This window comes from Ochotona curzoniae, unplaced genomic scaffold, assembly GCF_017591425.1.
Source record: "Ochotona curzoniae isolate NIBS_2020 unplaced genomic scaffold, NIBS_Ocur_1.0 scaffold_1037, whole genome shotgun sequence".
NCBI classification, from domain to species: domain Eukaryota; kingdom Metazoa; phylum Chordata; class Mammalia; order Lagomorpha; family Ochotonidae; genus Ochotona; species Ochotona curzoniae.
Window position 1 is genome coordinate 29,941,694 of NW_024467083.1, and position 25,677 is coordinate 29,967,370.

General features: G+C 48.9%; 1 protein-coding gene across 5 annotated transcripts; it reads left to right on the plus strand.

The window, feature by feature from the left end:
• The first annotated feature begins 1,516 nt into the window (after positions 1-1,516).
• PRUNE1 (prune exopolyphosphatase 1) lies at positions 1,517-25,266 on the plus strand. 5 transcript variants are annotated; one of them, XM_040998329.1, is made up of 8 exons: positions 1,517-1,714; positions 9,158-9,250; positions 9,800-10,002; positions 14,624-14,808; positions 16,191-16,349; positions 18,392-18,486; positions 21,295-21,456; positions 23,405-25,266. In XM_040998329.1, exons 1-8 carry the CDS (start codon positions 1,676-1,678, stop codon positions 23,831-23,833), a joined length of 1,365 nt encoding a protein of 454 aa, XP_040854263.1. In that variant the 5' UTR covers positions 1,517-1,675; the 3' UTR covers positions 23,834-25,266. The 5 variants fall into 5 exon arrangements, with proteins under 5 accessions (XP_040854263.1, XP_040854265.1, XP_040854264.1 ...); XM_040998331.1 differs by lacking the exon at positions 9,800-10,002 and adding an exon at positions 11,852-11,856 and having other exon boundaries at positions 1,532-1,714; positions 14,627-14,808; XM_040998330.1 differs by lacking the exon at positions 21,295-21,456 and having other exon boundaries at positions 1,532-1,714.
• The last annotated feature ends 411 nt before the right edge of the window (positions 25,267-25,677 follow it).

The window sequence follows — 25,677 nt, forward strand, 5'->3', positions numbered from 1 at the left end:
ACTCGGGTCTGGGCTGTGCACCTGGGAGGACCCAGAGTGGGCAGAGAACTGAGGACGGTGATGCCAGAGAGCCGTCACCCCAACTCCTTGGGTTTTGTCTCCATCCTTCTCGATTTCCAGTTTGGGGAGCAAGGGAAAGCCAGGGTGAAACTGGCAGTAAGAAATAAAGGGGGGAACATTTGATAACAAGGGTCTGTTTATTTGGAGCTGGGGTTTCCCAAGTGGCAGTTGAGTGGAATCCAGCTATGTTCTTTTGTTTTGTTAAGATTTTTTTTTTAATTGGAAAGTCAGATTTTTTAAAAAAGATTTATTTTTATTATTATTTTTTCATTGGAAAGGCGGATATACAGAGAGAGGAGAGACAGAGAGGAAGATCTTCCGTCCGATGATTCACTCCCCAAGTGAGCGCAACGGGCCGATACTATGCCGATCCTAAGCCAGGAGCCTCTTCTGGGTCTCCCACGCGGGTGCAGGTTCCCAAAGCTTTTGGGCCTCGACTGCTTTCCCAGGCCACAGGCAGGGAGCTGGAAGGGAACCGGGGCCCATATGGGATCCCGGGCGTGCTAGGCGAGGACCTTTAACCACTTGCGCCACCGCGCCGGGCCCGAAAGTCAGATTAAAAAAAAAAAAAAGATTTATTTTATTTTTATTGGAAAGGCGGATATACAGAGAGGAGGAGAGACAAAAAGATCCTCTATCCGATGATTCACTCCTCAAGTGACCCCTCAAAGGCCAGAGCTGAGCTGATCCGAAGCCAGGAGCCAGGAGCTTCCCCTGGGTCTCACAAAAGTCAGATTAACAGCAAGAAAGGCTGGAGCGGAGTCAGTCCTAATCCAGGAGTGGAGAATGGGTTCAGGGTCCCAAGACTTTGGATTGTCCTCCACTGCTGGATGGGAAGTTGAGGAGCAGGGATACGAACCAGCGCCCATATGGGATCCCGCCTGCAAGGCCAGGGCTTTAACCATCAGGGTACCGAGCCGGGCTCTTTAGCTACATTCTGAAGGGTCCTCCAAAACCCACTTTACACGGGATGGAACTTCAAGCCTCCCCGAAGTTGCAAAGAGCAGTTGGGACCATGGGAGAGGCAGGGAGCCAAGAGCCACTGTCCCACAGACCGAGAAGGAAGAAGTAGAAGGCGGGTTTGAAGAAGAGGGTTCAAAAACAACCACAAAGTCAGCGGCAATGACTCCGTCTAAAACGGTAGAATTTGAGAGGGAGAAGCGCCGTTTCGTTCAAGCTGTCAGATCGCTGGGTGTAGTAGGTGAAGAGCTGTTCCACTGAGCCTGGTCGGAGAAAGTTCAGATTCCACACAGACGCATTTGTGTGTCAAAAGAACGGTCCTCTCAGAAAATTCTCCACCCAAATGTTAGGGACTTCTCGGAGCTTCTGGACTACGTTTCCCAGGATGCTCTGGGCCACGCCCCGCCCCGATCCGCCGGACTAACGTCCCATGAGTCTCTGGGCGCAGTACTCCGCCTCCACTGCTGGGGGCGGGGCGACGTCGGACTCCGGGAGTGCCCGGTTACGCACTTCCTCCCGGGGTCGGAGGCCGGATCGCCGTGTGGCGGGTTCGAGTCCTGCCTCCTGACACTCCTCCTGCCCGAGTCCTGGGTGGGGTGCCTTCACCTGGCATCCTCTCCTCCACGAGGGACGACGGCATACCTTGGGTCTCACCATGGAGGACTACCTGCAGGGTTGTCGAGCCGCTCTGCAGGTAACGGATGCATGTCTGTGACTAAGGACTGGAGCATGGGGTCCAAGAAGGACGAAAACGTGGGATCAGAGGAGCCCCCGCGGTCCGTGTGGAGAGAACACCTCGTTGTGGGGAAAGGGCTTGGCGTGTGTTCGGGCTTGGGGAGCGAGGAGCGGGCGTGAGAATGCCGCTGGGTCTCCCCGCTTTTGCCCCCCGCGTTTGGGGATCTGTCCGAGAGCCGGGACGCGTCGTCTAGGGGCTGGGTTCAGCTGGGTTCAGTCTGTCGCCTGAGTCTGTCCTGTTAAGGACGGGGCCCTGCCGCTGCCAGCCTCGCCCGCTTGTGTATTCATTCCTTTCTCCCCGCCCCTCTGAAATCTCCGCTCACCGGGCCTGCCCTGGCGCCCTGGCCTGCAGGTGAACCGGGGTGGACGGAACCCGTGTCCACCGCGGATTCTCTCGGGCGGGTCCAGCTCATTCTGATTGGAGGCGGTCACGATGTTTTACTTGAAGTCCATATTTGTAGATCAGGCATACCAAGTACATCAGGCACATCTTTGACCCACAACCTGCAATTCTTTGCGCTTGGCTCTGAGTGCGCACAAAAGACATTAAAACGCCGGGGTCTGGAAGTGATAAGCAGTTTGTCTGAAACCCAAACGGAAGCCTGACTCCGGGGAGCTTTGTGTTATCTTTGGTTCCCTGGGCCAGCTGGACTAACCCACCCATGCTGACTGGTCATGCAGCTTCAGGCTGTTGTATCCAGTTAGCAGCAAGAAGTTCAGGAGAGAGAGAAAAAGAGAGATTCCACAGGGTCCCCTGGCCCGCATACTTGGCGTTGTATTGCCCCTGAGGGTACCCCAACAGATGGCTGGCTACCTTAAATAGAGATTCTTTACACTACAAATGCCGCTCAACCCTAGCTGCTTGTCTTTAAACAAATGCTAACAGTCAACCCAGTTGGTGCTGCAACTAGGGAATGGGAGTGGCGTTCACTTTCAATGCCAGTGATACCAAGTTTTTCTTTATGAGAAAAAAAACAAACAAACAAAAAAACAAATTTGGGGGAAGGTTGTGATAATGTTTGGGGCATCTGGAGCCAGTTCATTCTAGCTTCCTCTGGGAGCTCCCTGAAGGACTACGGCAGTTTTTGTATCTCCTCAGCAGCTGAGTCCCCGCATTTGGCCTGAGACTTCACCCCAGAGCCATTCCTGGCCCAGATCTGCTGACGGGAATCTGCCCTCCACAGCGCCCCCCTGAGGAATCATAATATATTTCCCACACCCGTGGGAAGCTGGAAAACACATTTTTCCAGTATTTCCCTTGGCTCCATTCTTCCCCGACAAGGAGCCACATCTAGCTCCTCCCTCCTGATAAAACTCATGGACATGGAAAGGTGAGAATTTGCCCTGGAGCTCTTCTCATAACAGCGGTGATGCCAGGGCCAAGAGAAAGGAACTCATTAGATTCCCTAAGTGTTAGCAGGTACATTAATGGCAGAACCCACCAATGAATGCCAGCCTACACATTATATTTAAAAAGTGGAGAGGTTGAAGAACAACAACAGCAAAAGTAAGGTATGAAATGAAGAAGAAAAAGATGTTTTTTTCTTCCCCTTGTTTCCATCTGTTAGATTTCTGCTGTGAAGAGCAACATTAATGTAGACAGATGCCGGATTAAGCTTGAAAACTTGAGAGAATAGAGAATGCTTGGCTTTTGCATGGATAGAGACAGCTGATATTTCAGCCAAGTCTCCAATTGATACCATATTTTTAGTATATAATACCAGGGACATTTTCTTTTAGCTTTTGTCTCAGTGGCTTTAGAATGTTCCATGTCTAAGAAACGCCAGAGATGGGCATTTGGCCTGTCAGTTTATCTTTTTTTTTTTTTTAATTGCAAAGGCAGATATACAGAGAGGAGGAGAGAGACAGAAAGATCTTCTGTCTGATGATTCACTCCCCAAGTGACCGCAAAGGTCGGTGCTACACCAATCTGAAGCGAGAAGCCAGGAGCCAGGACATTCTTCCAGGTCTCTCACACAGGTGCAGGGTCCCAAGGCTTTGGGCCGTGCTCAACTGCTTTCCCGGGCCGCAAGCAGGGAGCTAGATGGGACGTGGAGCTGCTGGGATTAGAACCGGCACCCATATGGGATCCTGGCATGTTCAAGGACAGTACTCTAGCCACTAGGCCACGTCGCTGAGCCCCATTTAATCTTACCAGTTAAGGGGACAGCATTGTGGCATAATGGGTAAAAGCGACCGTATGTGATACCGGCATTATGTATAGGTGCTGTTCGAGTTCCAGCTGCCTCAGTTCCTATCCAGCTCCCTGCTAATGGCAGGGAAAAAGCAGCAGAAAAAGGGCCCAAGTCCTTGAGCCTCTGCTACCCAAGTGGGAGACCCGATGAAACTGCTGGTTCTTGCCTTTGGCTTGACACAGACAGCCCTGGCTGTTGGAGCCATTTAGGGCACTGAACCAGAAGATGGAAGATTTCTCTGTCTCTCCCTCTCAATGTGTAATTCTTTGAAATAAATAAGCAAATAACTCCTAGGAAAAAATGCTATCCAATGTGGGAGCAACCCATGCCCATGTTGGAGTGTCTGAGTTAGGTGATCATGCCAGGCTCCTGGAAAGTACTGGTCACGGCTCAGGTAGGTGGGTTCTTGCCACCCACGTGGGAGACCTGCACTGCCTTCCTGCATCCCAGCTTCAGCTCCAGCTGGGACCTTGGTGCACACGTGGAGGTGAACTGCTGAATCTTTGCCTTCAAGGCAAAAAAATGCAGCTTTGAAAAAAATAAAGAAATCCTGTTTCTCCCAGTATCCTATGCATGGTGACTCACATTTCCCTTCTGGGAGAGACCTCCACTCCAGGGTGGGGCAACGATCCATGTAGGTGTACGTGGGGCAGGAGCCTTTGGGGAAGGGACAGTGTCCTGTCCCCAGCAGGAGGCAGGAACTCAGAAATGAGCTGTCCCTTATCTGTGTGAGGAGGGCCTGTGGCTGTCCAGCTCTTGGTCAATTTTTTTTCGCTGCTCTCATTAACTTTTTTTTTTTTTTTTTTACTAGGAGGTCCTTGTCTCTCTTTTTTTGGAAATTCAGATTTACATAGAGAGAGGTAAGGCAGAGAGAAAGATCTTCCATCTGCTGGTTCACTCCCCAGGTGGCTGCAATGGCCAGAGCTGAGCTGATCCAAAGCCAGGAGCTTCTTCTGGGTCTGCTACGTTGGGTACAGGATCCCAAGGCTTTGGGCTATCCTTGACTGCTTCCCCACACCACACTCAGGGAGCCAGATGGGAAGTAAGGCAACCAGGACACAAACCAGCACCCACATGGGATCCCAGCACGTGCAAGGTAAGGATTTTAGCCACTAGGCCTTCGCGCCAGGCCCTCATGAACTATTTTTGAAGAGTCCCTATTCATGCCCTATTCAGCTTCAGAAAGAGTTTTACTTTGCCAGCACTAGAATCGTTCTCTGTCCCCATGGAGCTAAAAAAGAAAACATTAGGATAAGACTCATTTCAATTTAGGTGGTTTAGTTTGTTAGTTTTAAGAGAAAGCATTTATATTTACTTGTGGCTGTCCGGGTGAATTTCTTCCAGCGTGTTTCCTCACGCTGCTAACAATGGGTGCATTTTCCCCCAGCCCTTCCTCCAGCGATTGGTCAACTGAGGCTGTGGATTGGTGTTTTCAGTCCGTGGCAATGGATTGGTTAGCGTTGTGCAGTTTTTTGCTAAATGAAGAGGAACACTATGTCATAATTTGGGCAGCTGTCCATCCAGGATGCCTAGGATAATGCTTATCTTCTCCAATCCAGTCATTAATTGGGACCATTATTGATTCTCAGAAGTGTTCCAGTTTGAACACAAAGTCACCCACCTTGGAAGCTGCTGAGGGTTAGGACCTAGGCAGCTGTGGAAAGCTAGTGAGCTCCAGGGCTGGCGCCATCAATTGGCTAGTCTTGCGTGCAAGCTTCAGCATCCCATATGGGTACTGGTTTATGTCCCAGCTGCTCCACTTTCCATCCAGCTCCCTGCTTGTGGCCTGGAAAAGTAGTAGAAGACGACCCAAAGCCTTAGGACACTGCACCCATGTAGGAGACCTGGAAGAAGCTCCTGGCTCCTGGCTGTTGTAGCCGTTTTGTGGGGTGAACCAGCAGATGGAAAATCTTTCTGTCCTTCCCTCTGTAAATCTGCCTTTACAATAAAGATAAATAAATCTTCAAAAAACAAACAAAAAAGTAGCAGCTGGTGGGCTCCTTTAGGTAGAAGTGTCTATCATCAAGAGCTCAAGTGCTACCGGAGCAAGCAGGCTTCAGGGAAGGGGACAGAGGGCTCTCGCGTGCGCTCTCCTCCAAACCGCACCATGACATCGTGCGATTTGTTAGTGTTAGCTTCCTTTTTTTAAAGATTTATTTATTTTTATTGGAAAGTCAGATACACAGAGAGGAAGAGCTTCCGTCCGATGATTCACTCCCCAAGTGACCACAACAGTCAGTGCTGTACTGATCCAAAACCAGGAGCCAGGAACCTCCTCCAGATCTCCCACGTGGGTTCAGGATTCCAAGGCCTTGGGCTGTCCTTGACTGCTTTCCCAGGCCACAGGAAGGGAGCTGGATGGGAGGTGGAGCTACCAGGATTAGAACAAGCACCTATATGGGATCCCAGTGCGTTCAGGACGAGGACTTTAGCCTCTAGGCCATGCCGCCAGGCCCAGCTCCTTTGTTATAATGAAGAAAAGGAGGCTTAGGGAAGCCCAGACGCCCCGATCACCCACCCCCCAAGCTTATGATCTTTTCCAGTGGACGTTCTGCTGCCGCCTTCAGACCAAAAGGAACAAGCAGTGCAGCGGGCAGAGCTGGGAATGTACACAGCATGGTGTGGGGGTGGTGACCAGCCGGTCAGGCTGGGCTAAGTGGGTACCGAGCCGGGAGAAGAATGCCACCAGCTCTGTGCGTCGCTCCTGGTTCCAAGGCCGTCGGCAAGTCTCAGAGAAGTCCTTTCTGTATTCATTCCCCTTGCTGGCTGGACGGCTGGGTTTGGCACAAGGCGTACCTTGTTCGTCGTCCTCTGGAGCGCAGTGCTGCTCGCTTTGTCATCATGGGTTGTCTCTGGTGCCAGCTTTCAGCTTTCCGCTCCTCCGCTCTGCTGCCACAAGCACACTGATCCTGACTCAGCTTTATCTCCTGCTCTCTGTAAATGTGCCTTTCCACACGTGTGATGATGACGTGAGGTATTCTTCCAATATTTTTACATGTATTAACTAGCCATTTAATCCTCAACATGACCCATTGAGGCAGACACTTTAAACACTGTATTTATTTGCTCTTACTCATCTGAAAGGCAGAGACAGAAAGGCCGACGTCGGGTGATTTGCTACTTCACTCCCCAAAAACCAGGAGCTGAGAACTCCATCCAGGTCTCTTGCCTGGGTGTCAGTGTAGGAGACCCGACTACTAGATCCTTCACCTGCTCTCTCCCAAAAGCTGTGTCGGCAGAAAGCTGGAATTAGGACCAGAGCCAACACTCAAACCCAGGCATATCCACAAAGGGACTGAGTTTTCTCATGTGGCATCTTAACAGTCATGACACGTACCACCCTGAGGTGGGTACCTTTAAGAATTATTTCAGGCCCAGCACCATGGCTCAGTGGCTAAATCCTTGCCTTGTAGGCACGCAGGATCCCATGTGGACGCTGTTTTGTGTCCTGGCTGCTCCACTTCCCATTGGAATAATATTTGGCATCAGCAATATATATTTAAAAAACCAAAAACCCTATCTTTGCTCTTATAGGCACTGTAGTATTTTAAAATATGATCGCTAGGGAGCTAGAGTTAAGAGGAACAAAGTTAGTAACAGCAGATATCCATTCCTCCCTCAGCATGTTTATCAGCAGCTGAGCCTTTCAGAAATAAAAGTTCCAGCAGTAGCAGCTGTTCTTGAATCGGTCTGACCCTGCTGGAGAAAGCGTCTGTTCTCGGGCCTTGAGAGGAGAGGTGGGGGGTGTCTGTGGTTATCATTAGGCCTTCTCAGGGTGGCGGACATTCCCCAAACAACTAAAGGACTCAATCTATTTTCTAGCCTCTTTGCCTGTTTTCCTGATTTACTTATTACATATATATATATATAACTTGAATATACTTGAATATATACTTATTACATTTATATATATAAAACTTGAAAGGCAGAATTATAAAAAGAAAGAGATCTTCCATCTACTGCTTCCCAAATGACCATAGCGGCAATGGTTGGTCCAGGCACAAGCCAGGAGCCAGAAGCTTCTTCTAGGTCTCCCATATGGGTGCAGGGACCAGGCCTTGGGCCATCCTCTACTGCTTTCCCAGGCACATTAGCAGGCAACTGGATCGGAAGTGGAGGAGCCAGGACGCCAGTTAGTGCTCATGAGGGATGTTGGTATTTCAGGTAGTAGTCCAACCTATTGTGCCACCATACCGGCCATTATTTTCATGACTCTGAAGCATAAGAATTCTTCTCCCTGTTTTGTAAATGGGGATGGAAAAGAAAAGCTAGCAGGTGTGATATGCCTGGCATAAACCCTGCTCAAATGTGCTACTTTTGATTCTTTTTTCTTTTTTTTTTTTTTTTAAGATTTATTTATTTTTATTGGAAAAGCAGATATACACAGAGGAGGAGAGACAGGAAGATCTCCCGTCCAATGATTCATTCCCCAAGTGACCACAACAGCTGGAGCTGAGCCAATCTGAAGCCAGGAGCCAGGAGACTTCCAGGTCTCCCACGCGGGTGCAGGGCCCCAAAGCTTTGGGCCATCCTCGACTGCTTTCCCGGGCCACAGGAAGGGAGCTGGATGGGAAGAGGGGCTGCCGGGATTAGAACCGGTGCCCATATGGGATCCCGGTGCGTTCAAGGCAAGGACTTTAGCCACTAGGCCACACCACTGGGCCCTAAATCTGAGGTTTTTTCACTCCTGTAAGTTAGCATGTGATAGAAAGGAAATAACACTTTCACACTGGATGTATATGGAATGGTAACGCTTAGCAGAGGGGCTGGTGCTGTGGTGTAGCAGTTTCAGCTGCCACCTGCAGCACTGGCATCCCTATGGGTACTGGTTCTAGTCCCACTGCTCCGCTTCTGATCCAGCTCCCTGCTAATGTTCCTGGAGAGCAGTGGGGGATGGCCCATGTGCTTGGACGCCTGCACCTACATGAGGGATGCAGAAGAATCTTTGGACTGGCCATTTGGGGAGTGAACCAGTGGATGAAAGATCTTTCTCTCTCTCTCTCTCTCTCTCTGCAACTCTGCTTTTCAAAGAAATCTTTAAAACAAAACAAAGCTAAAACACCGTGGCTGAAACACCTGGTCCTTCACTGCCAGTATCCTAACAAGCTGATCTGAGCCACCTCGTCCGTGAAGATCAAGGAGAGAGTGGGAAGCACTACTTGAGCATCAGATCATGACGCTTTTGTTGGTTTCCCCTTCTCTTCCAGGAGTCCCGACCTCTCCATGTTGTGCTGGGAAATGAAGCCTGTGACTTGGACTCCATGGTGTCCGCTCTCACCCTGGCTTTCTACCTGGCAAAGGTAAGTATCTGGGAACCTGTGTGCCTTAGAATGAAATGATTCGGATTCCAGGCCCAGCCCCGCTGCTTAGCAGCCTTTAGCCATGGGTAAGTAAATCCCACTAACTTTCCTAAGCCTCATGTCAGCATCTATCAAATCGGAAATGATAACATTTCGCAATGTGGTCCCAGGAGGGCAAAAAGGGGAATGAATCCCGAGGGACCTACAAGCCGTTAAGCAATATTTAGACAGTAGGCTATGATTGTGTTCCTTATGGGTATCAGTTATATCGTGTGCATTGCTCTTGTGCAGGTTAGTTTCTCAGAAGTACAAATCCTTTTCCTGGGTTGGTTTTTTATTTTTTCCCCACTGAAGTACCTTGTTGAGCTTCACATTATTGCTAAGGTGGAGAAAGGGGAACCAAAGTTACCCCTTTCGTTTTACAGATTGGGTAAGTGTGACTTGGAGCCAGATGGTGCCCAATCCAGGATCTCCTTTCCTTCCGTTTCCATCGTCTTGTTACCAACATGACCTGTCATCGCGATTACTTGTTTTGACTTTTCTGTGCAGACATCGGAAGCCGAGGAAATCTTTGTACCAGTTTTAAACATAAAACGTTCTGAGCTCCCTCTGCGAGGGGACAACGTCTTCTTCCTTCAGAAGGTCCACATTCCAGAGACTCTGCTGATTTTCCGGGATGAGATTGATCTCCATGCATTGCACCAGGCTGGCCAACTCACTCTCATCCTTGTCGACCATCATGTCCTACCCAAGTAAGCAGAAGGGAGTGAAACAGATACGTACCATGCACCGCAGCGGGCTCTGAAGAGTGAAATAGAAAGAGAAGTAACAGGGTTTAAGTCTTAAAATTTATTTTTATTGGAAAGTCAGATATATAAAAAGGAGAGATAGAAAGATCTTCTGCCAGCTGATTCACTCCCCAGGTGTCCACAATGTTTGAAACTGAGCCGATCTGAAGACAAGAACCAGGAGCTTCTTCTGGGTCTCCCTGCGAGTTCAGGGTCCCAAGGCCTTGGGCCATCCTTGACTGCCTTTGCAGGCCACAGACAGGGAGCTGGATGGGAAGCAGGGATACGAATCTGCACCCATAAGGGATCCCAGCACATGCAAGGCTAGGAATTTAGCCACTAGGCTACTGATCCAGGCCCAAGTATTTTACATATATATGCTTTTTTTTTTTTTTCTGTTATTTGAAAGGCAGAGTAACAGGGAAAAGGGAGAGCACTTCCATTTGCTGGTATATTTCCTAGATACCCGCCGCAAACAGGATGGGGCCAGGCTGAATCCAGGAGTCCTGGACTTAGTCCAGTTCTCCCACGTGGGTGTCATGGACCCGAGTCCTTGAACCATCACCTGCTGCTTCCCGTGGTATGTGTTAGCAGCAAGTGGATCGGAAGCAAAACCAGGAACTTAGGCCCCTCGGTATGGGATGTGGGCATCCCAAGTGGTATCATTTCATTCCTTTTTTTTTTTTTTTTAAGATTTATTTGTTTTTATTGGAAAGCCAGATAGATATACAGAGGAGAGAAAGAGAGGAAGATCTTCTGTCCGATGATTCACTCCCCAAGTGATGCCAGTGACCAGAGCTGTGCTGATCCGAAGCCAGAAGTCAGGAACTTTATCCAGGTCTTCCATGCAGGTGCAGGGTGCCAAAGCTTTGGGCCGTCCTCGACTGCTTTCCCAGGCCACAGGCAGGGAGCTGGATGGGAAGCAGTGCTGCCAGGATTAGAATAGGTGGTACCCATATGGGATCCCGGCATGTTCAAGGTGAGGACTTTAGCTGCTAGGGCACCATGCTGGACCCTCATTTCATTTTTAATGTATTTATTTGAAAGGCAGTGGGACCAAGAGAGAGAGATAGAGACAGAGAGAAAGATTTGGTTTATTCCTTAAATGGCCGCTATAGCCAGGGCTGAGCCAACCCCAAGCCAGGAACCAGGAACTCTGTCCAAGTCTTTCTTTTTTTTTTTTTTTTTTAAAGATTTATTTTTATTATTTTTTATTGGAAAGGCGGATATACAGAGAGGAGAGACAGAGAGGAAGATCTTCCATCCGATGATTCACTCCCCAAGTGAGCCGCAACGGGTCGATACTATGCCGATCCGAAGCCAGGAGCCTCTTCCGGGTCTCCCACGCGGGTGCAGGTTCCCAAAGCTTTGGGCCGTCCTCAACTGCCTTCCCAGGCCACAGGCAGGGAGCTGGAAGGGAAGCGGGACTGCCGGGATTAGAACCGGCGCCCATATGGGATCCCGGGCGTGCAAGGCGAGGACTTAACCACTTGCGCCACCGTGCCGGGCCCTTGTCCAAGTCTTTCATATGAGTGGAAGAGGCCTGACTTTTGGGGCCAGATTCCAGATCCTTCGCAGGTGTGTGAACGGACATGCTGAATCGAAAGCAGGGTAGCCAGAACTCAAACAGGTACTACAATACGGGATGGCAATATCACAAGTGGAAGCTTAAGCTAGTGTGCCAGGGTGCTGGCTCCTCAGCAGCATCGTAACCACTGCCACAACACCTGCCTCCAAAAAGATTTCTAGGAGCCAGCACTGTGACACAATAAGGTAAGCTATATGCGGTGCTGGTGTCCCAGGCATGTGCCAGGCCAAGTCCTGGCTATTCCACTTCTGATTCAGATCCCTATTTGTGGCCTGGGAAAGCAGCAGAGGAGGACCAAGTCCTTGGGACCCTGCACCCACATGGGAGACCCAGAAGAAACTCCTGGATTCTGGCTTCAGATTGGCTCAGCTCCAGCCATTTCACCCATTTAAGGAGTAAACCAGTGTTTAGAAGAACTTTCTCTGTCTCTCCTTCTCTTCGTAACTATGTCTTTCAAATAAAGATAAAATAAATCTTTGTTTTTAAGGAGTCTCACAAGCTAAACAGAATTGACAGGTCATACCAGATATAGAAAAATCAACAGAAAATATTATTGTTGGTTCTCCAGTTATCTGTACATCTGATATGTAAAAAAATAAACCATAATGAAAACAGATAGAGACATGGTGACTTCAAATTGATAATTTTGAAAACCCACTTAACTCTCTCTTTGGTATTGTTATTTAAAGATTTTTGTGGCAGAATTATTGTAATAGAAACTTTTAAAAAACAATTGTAGCTCATTTTTTATTTTAAAAAGTATTTCCTACATAAACTCTTGGTGATATTGTTTCCTTTTCCTTTTATGTATGTATCTGAGAGACAGATGAGAACCGGATCGTTCCCGGTAGCCAGGGCTGGGGTGGGCTAAAGTTCAGGTCTCCTCTTTGGGTGGTAGGTACCCAGTTACCTGAGCCATCCCAGCTGCCTCCCGAGATGAGCAATGGTAGGAAGCTGGCAGCAGGAACCAAACACACATGTTGTAAACCAAATGCAGATGTTGTAACTGCTAGGTTTATTGCCTGCCTCTTTTTTTTTTTTTAAGATTTATTCATTTTTATTACAAAGTCAGATATACAGAAAGGAAAAGAGACAGAGAGGAAGATCTTCCATCTGATGATTGACTCCCTCCCCAAGTGAGCCGCAGCGGCCGGTGCTGCGCCGATCCGAAGCCAGGAGCCAGGAACCTCTTCCGGGTCTCCCACACGGGTGCAGGGTCTCAAGGCTTTGGGCCATCCTCAACTACTTTCCCAGGCCATGAGCAGGGAGCTGGATGGGAAGTGGGGCTGTTGGGATTAGAACCGGTGCCCATTAGAACCTTCCTGTCAAGGAGGTGCCCATATGGGATCCCAGCGCGTTCAAGGTGAGGACTTAAGCCGCTAGGCCATGCCGCCGGACCCTACTGCCTGCCTCTTGATGACTTTAGAATGATTCTGTGTTGTGTGGACTCTAGAAATAGCTCATTAGTCTCTAATTTAGGGTTGGACAAAAAAAGCAAAGCAAATGTCAGACTTTCCTAAGACTATCTGTCTCCTGCTAATATTAGAACGAATATTTCTTCCTCGGGTTCCCCGTGGTTGTAGCAGGAAATGACGGGAGGTAGCTAACAGTGTTAATCTGCCTTTGCACTTGCTCATTAATGAACTTTAATTAAGGCATTTGGCCTAGCAGTTAAGACACCACTGGGATGTCCATGTCCTGTCCCTGAGCTTGAATCCCAGCTCTGTTCCCAATTCCGGCTTCCTGCGGATGTGGCCCTGGGAGGCAGCAGATAGTGCCATGAATCCTTGGCTTCCAGACACCCATGTGGGAGACCCAGGTTGAGATCTGGGCTCCTAGCTACAGTCTGGCCCACGCCTGACTGCTGTGGACATCTGAGGCATGAACCAGCAGGCAGAAGTTCTCCCTGTCTTCCTCCTCTCTCTGTCTGCCTTTCAAAAAAGTGAAGATGTATGTATATTTTTAAGTAAGCCTTCACTTGGAAACTGAAGGTGAGACCCAGATGAAGCCTTCCTGTCAAGGAGGAGCGAGGCAAGCAGAGCATTCAAACGGGTTAGACCTCAGTGGTGACTGTCACTCAGAGAGACAGTAGGTCCACAGAGCATGCCTTGAAGGTCACGAGGGCAGCCTTCCTGGTAGATGTGATCTTGGCTCTTAGTCAGCCAAGAGGACTAGGTGCTTGCTCAGTGAATGGGGTGGGAATGTGGTTAGGAGTGGCATTCCAAGCACAGGGAGTCATTAATAGAAGCAGGCACGAAATAGCACGGTGAGTTACAAGGACTGGCATTTGTTGAGCACAGCTGGGAAGCATTACTTATGAGGACATGGAACAAGACGAGACCAGATGAGTCGGCAGGGGGCAGGTCATGGAGGCCCAGTGAGAGACTGAACTTTGTTTTCAGCAGTGAGGAACTCTGGTTCATTGTATTTATTCCAGTTCCAAACCAAATCATCTTTGTTTTTTTTTTTTCCAAGAAAGCATCTGGGGAGCTTTGTGAAGGACAGTGAAGCAGTAGCCTTGGTTGGGGGCAGGTGGTTGGTGTACAGACTTCTGGAATAGTCCAGAGGAGACCATGAAAGGCCCAGAATAAGATACTAGCCAAAAGTTGGAAAGGGGTCCATGGGTAGGAATTAAAATAGAGGCCTTGGGACCTAGTGATCTGTGTGGAATTTCAGTAGATTGGTTGTGGATTGAGGAAGCAGGAGGGATTTGGATGCTGGGTGTCAAGGGTGTCAACTGAAAGGGCAGCCATAATATAAAGTGCAGCTGAAATATTTGCAGCAGAAAATTTACTTACATGTAATTTAAAGGCAACATCATAGTGTCACAGAAAACAATTGAGAGGTGTGAGGCAGAGAAAGAAGTGGCCAGGAGTGTGGTTTTGTGTGTGTGAGATGATCGCATTTTTCCTTCAGCCTAGGAGGGACTGGTTAGGAACTATTCCGATAGCCTCCGTGCCCTGACCTGTCTTTCTTTATCTTTCCCCGACTGCGCAGGAGTGACGCTGCCCTGGAGGAGGCAGTGGCCGAGGTGCTAGACCACCGACCCATTGAGCACAAACACTGCCCTCCCTGTCAGGTGTCTGTGGAGCTGGTGGGGTCCTGCACCACCCTGGTGGCGGAGAGAATCCTGCAGGGGGCGCCAGAGATCTTGGACAGGACAATTGCCGAGCTCCTGCATGGTGAGGGTGGCTGTAGGGCTGGGACCTGACCAGTTCCTCCAGTCCCATCCCAGAGAAGGGAGCATGGAAACATCTAAATTCTTCCCTGTGCTGGTACAGCATTCAGCTCACATCAGAGAATGGGATATCTATATGGGTGGGGACAGACAAGGAAGCATTTATTTAAAGAGCTACAGGATACTTGGTTGGAGAAACCAGGGGCAGGCATTTAGACTCTCTCAAGTAAATTTTTAAAAGTTTCCCAATTCTCTGGCTACTTCTTCCATTATACAGGGCTGCTAATAGGAAGCTTTGAGATCTGTTGCTGGGTACTTCAGTTCTGCTTTCTTTTTTTTCTTAAGTGTTAATGTATTAATTGTTTTCAAAATATGTTTTTTAAATTTCGAAGGCAGAGAGAGACAGAATCTTCTATCCATCGGTCATTCCCTAAATGACTGCAACAACCAGTTCTAGTCCAGCTGTAACCAGCTAGTCCAGCCTGGATACCAATGCTGTGCCATAGTGGGCCCATCCCACATGGGTGCCAGTTTGAGCCCTGGTTGCTCCACTTCTGATCCAACTCCCTGCTAATGTGCCTGGGAAAACAGTGGAGGATAACTCAAGGGCTTGGGCCCCTATACCACGTAGGAAACCTGGAAGAAGTTCCTGGCTTTGGCCCAGACCAGTGCTCTTTTGGCCATCTGGGGTATATACCAGCAGATGGAAGACCTCTCTTTTCTCTGTGTCTATAACTCTGCATTTCAAATAAATAAGGTGAATTTTTTTTTTTTAAAGATTTATTTTTTATTATTTTTTCATTGGAAAGGCGGATATACAGAGAGGAGAGACAGAGAGGAAGATCTTCCATCCGATGATTCACTCCCCAAGTGAGCTCAACGGGCCGATACTATGCCGATCCGAAGCCAGGAGCCTCTTCTGGGTCTCCCACGCGGGTGCAGGTTCCCAAAGCCTTGGGCCGTCCTCGACTGCTTTCCCAGGCCACAAGCAGGGAGCTGGAAGGGAAGCGGGGCTGCCGGGATTAGAACCGGCGCCCATATGGGATCCCGGGCGTGCAAGGCGAGGACTTAACCACTTGCGCCACCGCGCCGGGCCCAATAAGGTGAATTTTAACAAAGATGGCTCTGACCCGGTTGTGAGACCTCTAGGGCTTGAGTTGCCCAGGCTTCTTCCCTTCTTTCCTCCATTTCCCTGGTGACACTTTATTTTGGATGTGGGGGTGGCATGGCGGTCTGACTCAGGACAGTACTACCTTTCACTTTGTCTCCAGCGAATTTCCCACACAAATCTCCCAATTTGCCCATGTGATTGGAAGGTCATGTGTGTTCCAGTGGCTGTGGAACAGGGTCCCAGGATTCACCTTCTGTCCCCTTTCTGCTCCACAGGAACCATCCTCCTGGACTGTGTCAACATGGACCGAAAGATTGGGAAGGCCACCCCAAAGGACAGCCAGTATGTGGAGAGGCTGGAGGCCCTCTTCCCAGATCTGCCCCGGAGAGATGACATCTTTGATTCCCTCCAAAAGGCCAAGTTTGATGTATCAGGTAGGAAGGGCTAAGCTGATTTTCCTAACTGCCTGTACAAGGAAACAGATAGGCAGGCCTGTTTGATGATGTTCTTAAACACTGTTAAAACCATTTCAAGAGCATACCTAATGATTTAGGCTTTCGACAAGAGGGAGACAGGTAGCAGATAAGTCTGATCATGAACTAACAATCATGCATTTGTTTTCCGGCTCTTGGGAAGGGTGAGGAGGGAGAGGTTCTGGTCTCATCAGAGAATATGGGACACATAAATATCATTTGCTGAAGGTATGCTAAATCATTAGAATGTGGTTTGCATAACTGATTAAGGAGGTGGAAGAGCATTTAATATGACTTTATGAAAGACTAAGAAGAGGCCAGCATTATGAGCAGCACACTAAGCCTCGGCATGCGATTTCGGCACCCCATGTCAGAGTGCTGATTCCAGTGCCAGCTGCTCCACTTCCATCCAGCTCCTTGCTAATGTGCCTGGGAGGGAGACGATGGCAGAAGTTTTCTCACATACTGCTCATGTGGGAAACCAGTATAGATCCTGGCTTGTGACTTTGATCTGGGCCTAGATTTGGCTATTGAATCCATCTAAACAAGCAGATGGAAGTTCTCTCCCTGCCTGTCTCTCTGCCTTTCAAATAAATAGTAATATTTAAAAACAAAATAAAGAGAACCTAGTAATCCATAATCATTCACTCAGCTACCACCTATTGACATAAAAGGGGAAAAAACATGATGGGGGAGGCAGGCATTTGGCCCTGGGCTTAAATCACTGGGTGGCAAATTGCCTGAGTTGATGCCCGACTCCGACTCCATCTGTAATTCCTGCTTTCTGGTAATGCCACCCTTGGTATGCAGCAGGTGGTGACTCAACTCCCTGGGTCCCTGTCACCCTGACATGGAGACCTGCTTTAAGTTCCAGACTCTTGGCTTCAGCCTGGCCCAGTCTTGGCTGCTACAGACATTCAGAGAATGAACCAATGAATTGTGAGGTCTCTGTCTGATTCAGTCTCTCTCTGCCTTTCAAGTAAATAAATAAAATATTTTGGCCTAACAGTAGTCTAATCACTAAAGTCCTTGCCTTGCATGTACCAGGATCCCACATGGGCACCAGTTCATATCCTGGCTGCCATTTCCAGTCCAGCTGCTGTCTGTGGTCTGGGGAGTAATCAAGGACTGCCCGCCTTGGGACCCTACATCTACATAAGAGACCTGGAAGAAGCTCCTGGCTCCTAACTTCATATCAGCTCAGCTCTGGCCATTGCAGCCACTTGGGGAATGAACCAGTGGATGGAAGATCTTTCTGTCTCTCCTCTGTAAAATCTGTCTTTCCAATAAAAATAATAAAACAAAGAAATTAAGTATTTCTTTTGTTAAATTAATATTTATTTATTTAAAAATTTATTTATTTGAAAGGCACAGTTGCAAAGAGAGAGAGAGGTCTTCTTTGTGTTGATTCACTCCCCAGATGCCTATAATGGCCAGAACTGGGCCAGGTTAAAACCAGGAGCTTCTGCAGGTCTCCCACATGGGTACAGGGTCCCAAGCACTTGGGCCTTCCTCCACTGCTTTTCCAGGCCATGAGCAGGAAGCTATATCAGAACTGGAATGATTAGGTCTCAAAACAGCATTCATGTGAGATGCTAAAACTGCAGATGGCAGCTTAACCCATAACGCCATAGCACCAACCCTCAATAAAACGTTTATTAAAAAGTCTGAGGAGGGAAAAAATGAAGGAGGAAAAGGAAGGAGAGAAGAAGAACAATACCACCTGGGTTTTTTAAAAGTTAAAGAGTGAAGACAGGGGATATGAAGGCCATTTCTGCTGCTCTTACCTTTCTCCCAGCAGTCCTTTGCTCCTGAGGTAACTATTGTGGCCCCATTAGTTAAGGCAGTTGTTATTATTATTATTATTATTACCATTAGTGTGCATTTTCTGTTATCTCCCTGCTCCATGCGCCCTGAGGGAAGCCTGTGTTTTCTTTGCACTTGCCCTTGGTCCTGGGCACTGGGCTCCCCTGTTTGATCCCTGGTATCACATCTACTTTTAGGACTGACCACTGAGCAGATGCTGAGGAAGGACCTGAAGACCATCTACAGACAAGGCACCAAGGTGGCCGTTAGTGCAATATATATGGATTTGGAGGTAAGAGCAGAGGGGTGTGGTGGGGAGAGAAACCCCTAGTCCCTGTGTAGCCCCGCCCTTGTTCCCGACTCACCCTCAGAGCATGCCCTGTGCCTGTCCATGCATCTCTACTCCTGCTGTGGCCACCACCGTCTGCTTTCTCTCGTTATATCTCTGTAGTAGCCTCTGTAGCTGGCTGGCCTGCCACATCCCCCCCTCCCCAGCCAACTTTTGCACCTTTATGAACTATTCTCCCCACAGCAACCAGAACAATCTGTTTAAGACATAAATTGGGGAGTTGGCACAATGACATAGCACATTAAGCCTCTGCCTACAACTCTGGCATCCTTTATGGGCACCAATTCAAGACCTGGCTGCTCTAATTGCCATCCAGCTCCCTGCTTGTGGCCTGGGAAAGGAGCAGAGGATAGCCCAAGTGTACTCTTTCCCCATGTGGGAGACCTGGAGGAAGCTGCAGGGTCCTGGCTTCAGATCGGCTCAGTTTTGGCCACTGTGGTTATTTGGGGGAGTGAACCAGTGGATGCAAGATCTCTCTCTGTAACTCTGCCTTTCCAATAAAACTAAAATAAATTTTTAAACATTTATTTTTATCGCAAAGGCAGATTTACAAAGACAAGGAAATACAGAGAGAGATCTGATGGAGCTGAGCTGATCTGACGCCAGGAGCTTCTTCTGGATCTCCCACACAGGTGCAGGGTCCCAAGGCTTGGGCCATCCTCCAGTGCTTCCCCAAGCTATTAGAGGGGAGCTGGATAGGAAGTAAAACAGCCAGGACATGAACTGGCCCTGTATGGGAAGCCATTGCTTAAAGGTAGAGGATTAGCCAGCTGAGCTATTGCACCTAGCCCTGTTTTGTTTTCTTCCCAGCACTTAACACCGTGAAGTGGTCCTGTTTCACAGTCTCCTTGTTTGATGTCTGTATGACTCATTCTCAGAGTGCATAGGAGGTATATATTCTGATTTCAGAATCCTTTACATCAAAATAAATTTATCTTTTTAGGAGCAAACTCTTTTTAAAAGATCTATTTATTTATATTGGAAAGGCAGATATACAGAAAGAAGGTGAGACAAAGAAAGATCTTCCATCAGCTGGTTGACTCCCCAGTTGTTCACAATGGCTGAAGCTGGGCCAATCCAAAGCTAGGAGCCAAGAGCTTCTCCTTCTTCTGGGAACCCTGTGCAATTGCTGTGGCCCACCCACTTGGACCAAGCTTTCCCAAGCACATTAGCAGGGAGTTGAATCAAAAGTGGAGCAGCCAGGACTTGAACCAGTGCCCATATAAGATACCAGCACCGTAAGTGAAGGCTTAGCATACTGCACCAACAGTTCCAAACCCAAATTTATTTTTAATTCTTCTTTTTCATGAACTTTATTTATTTGAGAAACAGACATGGGGAGAGAGCATCCATCTGCCAGTTCACTATCCAGATGGCTGTAACAGCTGGAGGCGCTGAAGCCCAGAGTCGCCCACATAGGTGGTAGGAACCCAGTCACTTGAGGCATCATCCTGCCTTCCTACAGCTGACATTACAGGCAGCCGGAGTGACGAGGGCATGGAACCTGAGTGTTCTGACATGTAATGTGAACAGCCTCCCACATCTTAATCGCTAGGCTGCAGGCCTGCCCTCCGGGGACTTGGTACCCTTGTATCCTCTGCCTTTTATCAGCACATCCAGCTCAGGACCCTGCTTCATGATATTTAGACCCTTCTGTAGTGGCTGCCACTTAGTGGATGCTCAGCAAATTTTCTGGAGTGGATGAATGAACATAATATTTAATGAATTCAATTTAATGTTACCATTCATTTTGCTTTTGAGAGGATGAAAGAACTCCCTTCTACTGTTTCATTCTCCAGGATGTCCACATTGGCTGGGACTGACGGAGCCCCAGCTCCAGCCATGTTCCTCACACGGCGAGCACACACCTGCCTGCCAGGGTCTGCTTAAGAAAGGATGCCACTTGCAATATTGGCATCCCATCTGGGCTCTGGTTCAAGTCCTGGCTACCCCACTTCTGATCTAGCTTCCTGCTGGTGCGCCTGGGAAAGCAGCAGAGGGTGACCCAAATGGGTAGGCCCCTGCACCCATGTGGGGAACCCAGTTAAAGCTCCTGGCTTCGGCCTGGCTCATCCCTTTCTGTTATGGCCATGTGGGGAGTGAGCCAGGAAAAATAAGTTTTCTTTCTTGCCCTCTGTTTCTCCATCTTTCTGTGTAACTATGCCTTTCAAAGAAATCAACAAGTCTTAGAATGTCCCAGGCTGGAGCAAAGCTCTGAGCTGACACAGGTGGCGTCAATCTTCACTGGAGGAAGTGCTGCCTGCCTGGGAAGGGAGGCTGAGTTGACAAAGAATAAAGAACCAGGCTGCAGTGGTCACTCATCTGTGTTTCCTTAAGACATACACTCCACTGATCTGTTCTAGAATAAAAATACCCTCAGGACAAAAAGACCTTGCGTATTTGGCCGTAAGAGCAGGAGAGCCTGGCGCGTGTCAGGAACATCACATGCATTACTGTGTTTTCATGCCCAAAGCTATCAGTTCAGGTCAGCGCTGTCTCCTTGTTTTACAGGCAAGGAAACTTAGATCCAGGGCGGATGGTATCACGTAGCTAACAGGTCTATGATACTCCCATAGCTGACTTCCAAAGCAATGCTGGCTTAATTCACACTGCTCCCCACCAGAGAGACAGCACAGAGTTAATACCAGGTACCTTGTGCATGGTGCCCAGGTTCTGGGTTAGCACGCTGGGCTGGAGGTGGCATAGAGGGGCCAGCCGTCACCCCCATCTCTCTCCATGTCTTCCCCACAGGCCTTCCTGCAGAGGCCCAACCTCCTTGCCGACCTCCAGGCTTTCTGCTGCACTCACAGCTATGATGCCCTGGTCGCCATGACTATCTTTTTCAGCACTCACAATGAGCCCGTGCGGCAGCTGGCTGTTTACTGTGCGTGCCCCGTGGCCCTGCGGATGATGGTGAGTCCTGCTCGCCCATGGGGCCTTGCCCACCCGTGTGTCCCTGTGCGCCACACCACTTCTGGCTGGTTTTGTTTTGTTGTTCTGTTCTCTGTGTCTGTGAGTAGCCTTCATCACGCAGCAAGGAAAGGGGACGGCAGAGACGCACGTTCTACTTTAGGTGGAACTTGAAGTTTGGCCAGATGGAACTGTTTTAAATCTGCTTGACTGCAGCGTGAATCGTTCATTTCACACACTGGAAAAGCAGCTCTTCTCTGTTCTGTTTCCTCGCTTTGGAAAGAAGGAGCGCTGAGACGTTTCTGCTACTCACAGTGGTCCCGTTTGGCACCAGCTGTGTGGAGAAGGGACCTGGGATCAGGATTTTTGTTTTTGTTTTTGTTTTTTCCTGACCTTCCATCTGGCCACCCTTGCAACTTCCTCCTCTTCTCTTCTTTTGGTTACTGATTAGCCAGGGAAGAATTTAAAAGTGGGCTTAAGGCAGTCAGTGCAGGGACTGCCTAGTTGTCCCCTTTATCTTCATCTTTGTCTTCCTCCCCCACTCCACCCCGCCCCAGGCTCCTGGAGACAAATATGCTTTTCCTCTGCGGGAGGTAGTTTGGAGTTGTAGAAAGAACACTGGCATTTAAAGTCAGAGAAACATGCCTTTCTGTCCTGGTGGCCACTTATCTGCCCTTCAATCTAAGGCAAATCATTTGACTCTGAGTCTGTAAATGGCACAGTAATACCTCCTGTGATCATTACAGTACCAGGTTTAAAGTCCACTGCTGGGCATAAAGTAAGCAGTTCAGCGGATGGTGCCTGTTTTTTATATATATTTTTTAGCAATTTTCATTTATGAACATTCTTATTTGTAAGTAAATCAAGTTTTCCTACTCTTTGAGGCAGTTCCACTGGGGATTCCATCTTCTCCAGGGGCAGGGTTGTACTGAAGGGAGCTGCTGCATTTCCAAGATTGGATGAGCCATAGGGGAACCCGCAGATTTTGGAGGATCCATCAGGAACTTCTTTTTTTTCCCTTAAGATTGATTTATTTTTATTACAAAGTCAGATATACATAGAGGAGGAAAGACAGAGAGGAAGATCTTCCGTCCGATGGTTTACTCCCCAAGCAGCTGCCACGGCTCCAATCTGAAGCCAGGAGCTTCTTCCAGATCTTCCACGTGGGTGCAGGGTCCCAAGGTTTTGGGCTGTTCTTGACTGCTTTCCCAGGCCACAGGCAGGGAGCTGGATGGAAAGCTGGGCTGCTAGGACAGTCAGCACCCATGTGGGATGCTGACATTTAGCGTTGGAGCATTAACCAGTTGAGCCATTGTGCTAGGCCCTATTTCTGCCAGAGTCCCTCTCCTGACCTCTAAATACATCGTGGTTTCATCTAAAGTCAGAATTCAAGTTCTTGAATACAGGAGCTGGAGACCCTGGATTCTGTTAGATGACTCTGTCATCACCTTTTATTTTTCCTAAGAAACTGAATTTTCTGAGCTTTGGTTTTCTTAATACTAAAATGAAATGTATGAACTGAAATTATAACTTACATATCCTTTCTTGCAAATAATAACTCAAAACTCTGGATGACTTAAGACAAGTTTTGGAGGGCTGCTATCTGCAATGTTGCAATCCCATATGGGTACCAGTTTGAGTCCTGGCTGCTCCACTTCCAGTTCCCTGCTAATGTGCCTGGGAAGACAACAGAGGATGCCCCAAGTCATGGGCCCCTGGTACCAACATGGGAAACCCAGAGGATCTCCTGGACCTTGGCCATGTTAGCCATTTGAACCAATAAATGGAATGTAGGGGTGTGTGTGTGTGTTCTTCTCTCTACAAGTCTGCCTTTCAAATAAATCTATTCAAATAGCTTGAAAGCTTTTTATTCTCTAAAGGAAGCCTCACTTCTTTGCCTTCCCCGACCCCGGGCTGTGTCTCATTCCCCCATTTTGTCTCTCCACTGCAGCTCTGTGATGTTCTGGAACGCTCCCAGTCTCCACCCCTGAAGCTGACCCCTCTCCCAAGCACCCACCCTGACCTGCAGGCCTATCTTCAAGGCAACACACAGGTTTCTCGAAAGAAGCTCCTGCCTCTGCTCCAGGAAGCCCTGTCAGCATACTCTGACTCCATGCAGACCCCTCCGGGACAGCCGGAGACAGAAGGTGTGGCCCGGGAGCAGGCGGACAAGGAATCGGACAGGGCCGGGAACTCCCTGATTACTGGACTGAGTCAAGACGAGGAGGACCCCCCACTGCCCCCGACGCCCATGAACAGCTTGGTGGATGAGTGCCCTCTGGATCAAGGACTACCCAAGCTCTCTGCTGAGGCCGTCTTTGAAAAGTGCAGTCAGATCTCGCTGTCGCAGTCTGCCACCGCCTCCCTGTCAAAGAAGTGACTGCCAGGCAGGGAGGGAGACGCTGGGTGAGGTGGCTGGAGCCGCCCCCGATGCATGTTGTGAGAGGTTTGGTGGTTTCAGCAGTTCTGTCTCATCGTTTGGGGGTCTGGTCCGGTGTTCTTGTATAACGGGGAGGGGAAAGAAAGCAGCTGCTGGGAGAATGACCTTCTGCCTAATCCCTCCAAGCTCCCGCTTGGTCAGTTCTGTTATTCACTGGTATGTTTTAAGTCTGTACTGACTCTTGGATTTCGTTAGCCAAGGGCATGATATGGCAGTACCCACAGCCGCAGCAGGGTCGGATAAAGAACGGAGACCCCTAAAGTGCCCTCTGTAGGGCTCTGTGGTGGAACCAAGTGCTCACCAACCAAGGTGATTGTCTCCTTGCATCCTTCTGTTCGCTTATTTGGGGAAATATTTACGGAATGCCTGCATTTAGCAAGGTTGCAAAAAATGCATTGGAAACTCTTGGTTCTCAGCCGCACTCGGCTGATATCCAGCTCCGACTTAGAGTCACTGGGTGCTTGGTGCCAACATGGCAGTTTCTTTCCTGAAAACACAGGGACTCTCAGGTCTTACCGTGCCTGTGAGCAGACTGGAGGCCTTTTTCTCCTGCCCTGAGCAGGGGTGACTAACTCTGTGCTTCTTTAATCCCTGTGTCCCAGAGCTGCCACAAGGAGCCCTGCAGAGCCAACGGCAGCCTGCACACAAGACACTGTCCCCGCAGGGGGCAGAGCTGGGGCCAAGGCCCTGGGCCAAGCCCCTGCCCGAGCAGGTGTGTCCATCTCATGTCTCTCCTCTTCTTGTTCAGGTTCAGAGCGGGAATGGGACTCTTATATAGCCTGCCACAAGCAGTGTGTTGTTAGGCGAGATGCCTGCCCGAGGCCTCATTTTCCCAGCTGGAGCACCGGGTGGGTCCCAGTGCTCCCCGCTGTTCTGTGATGCACCTTGGCCACCATCCTTTCCTCTCCTCTGTATTTATTTTTTTCTTTCTGTTTTCCCCGGGAGTGCAGAGTGTAGCTAGCTTGTCTGTCTTCTGTGTGAATGTACCGAGGGACTTAGCCTCATGTAGCATGTTGTGATCCCCTAGTGGCCGCACACAAAGCTCTGTCCTGCTGACTCCTTCTGCATGTGTAGAATCTCCTTTTTTTTTTTTTTTCTTCAAAACAATTTGTAGTGTCCCCCTACCCGCGTCCCTACCCAGCAGCTGTATTGCATGTTAGCTGCCAGTGTGTTCTCCGGGCAGTGGGGGTATGCGATGGTTTTGGTGTGACATCTTCTGATACGAGGGGGGACAGTCTGACTTGAAGGGTTTGGTATCTGTAGCCATGTGGACAAGTAGTGGTATGTGATCACTGAACCAAAGGAATTTGTTTTGTAACTTGGTACTTTATTTTACATTTTGTTAAAGTATTAAATACTTTTTCCTGCTCTGAGTCTGGTGGTGTCGTTTTTACTGCTGTGGTCATGACTTCCCCTGCAACCGTCGTGTCAGCCTGCTTCTCCCCACCGTGCAGAAGGCCGTCTGTCAGTTCCTTGTGGGAGGAGGAGGCAAGCTTCTCCCTCTGCTCGTCCTTGTCCTTCAATTGGCTTCTTCAACCGGAACCCTCCTTTGCTACATACTTGTCTCTCCAGTTTTCCTCAGGGCCCAAGATTGTAGAAATGATTTTAACTAAAATGATTGCCACTGTGGCCTTTTTCTTAAAAAAAAAAAAAAAGAGAGAGAGAGTGGGGACAGTGTTGTGGTATAGAAAATAAAACCTCCCCAAATGGGCACAAGTTCAAATCCCAGCTGCTGCTTTTCAGATCCAACTTCCTGCTATTTTGATTTGGGAAAAGTAATGGGA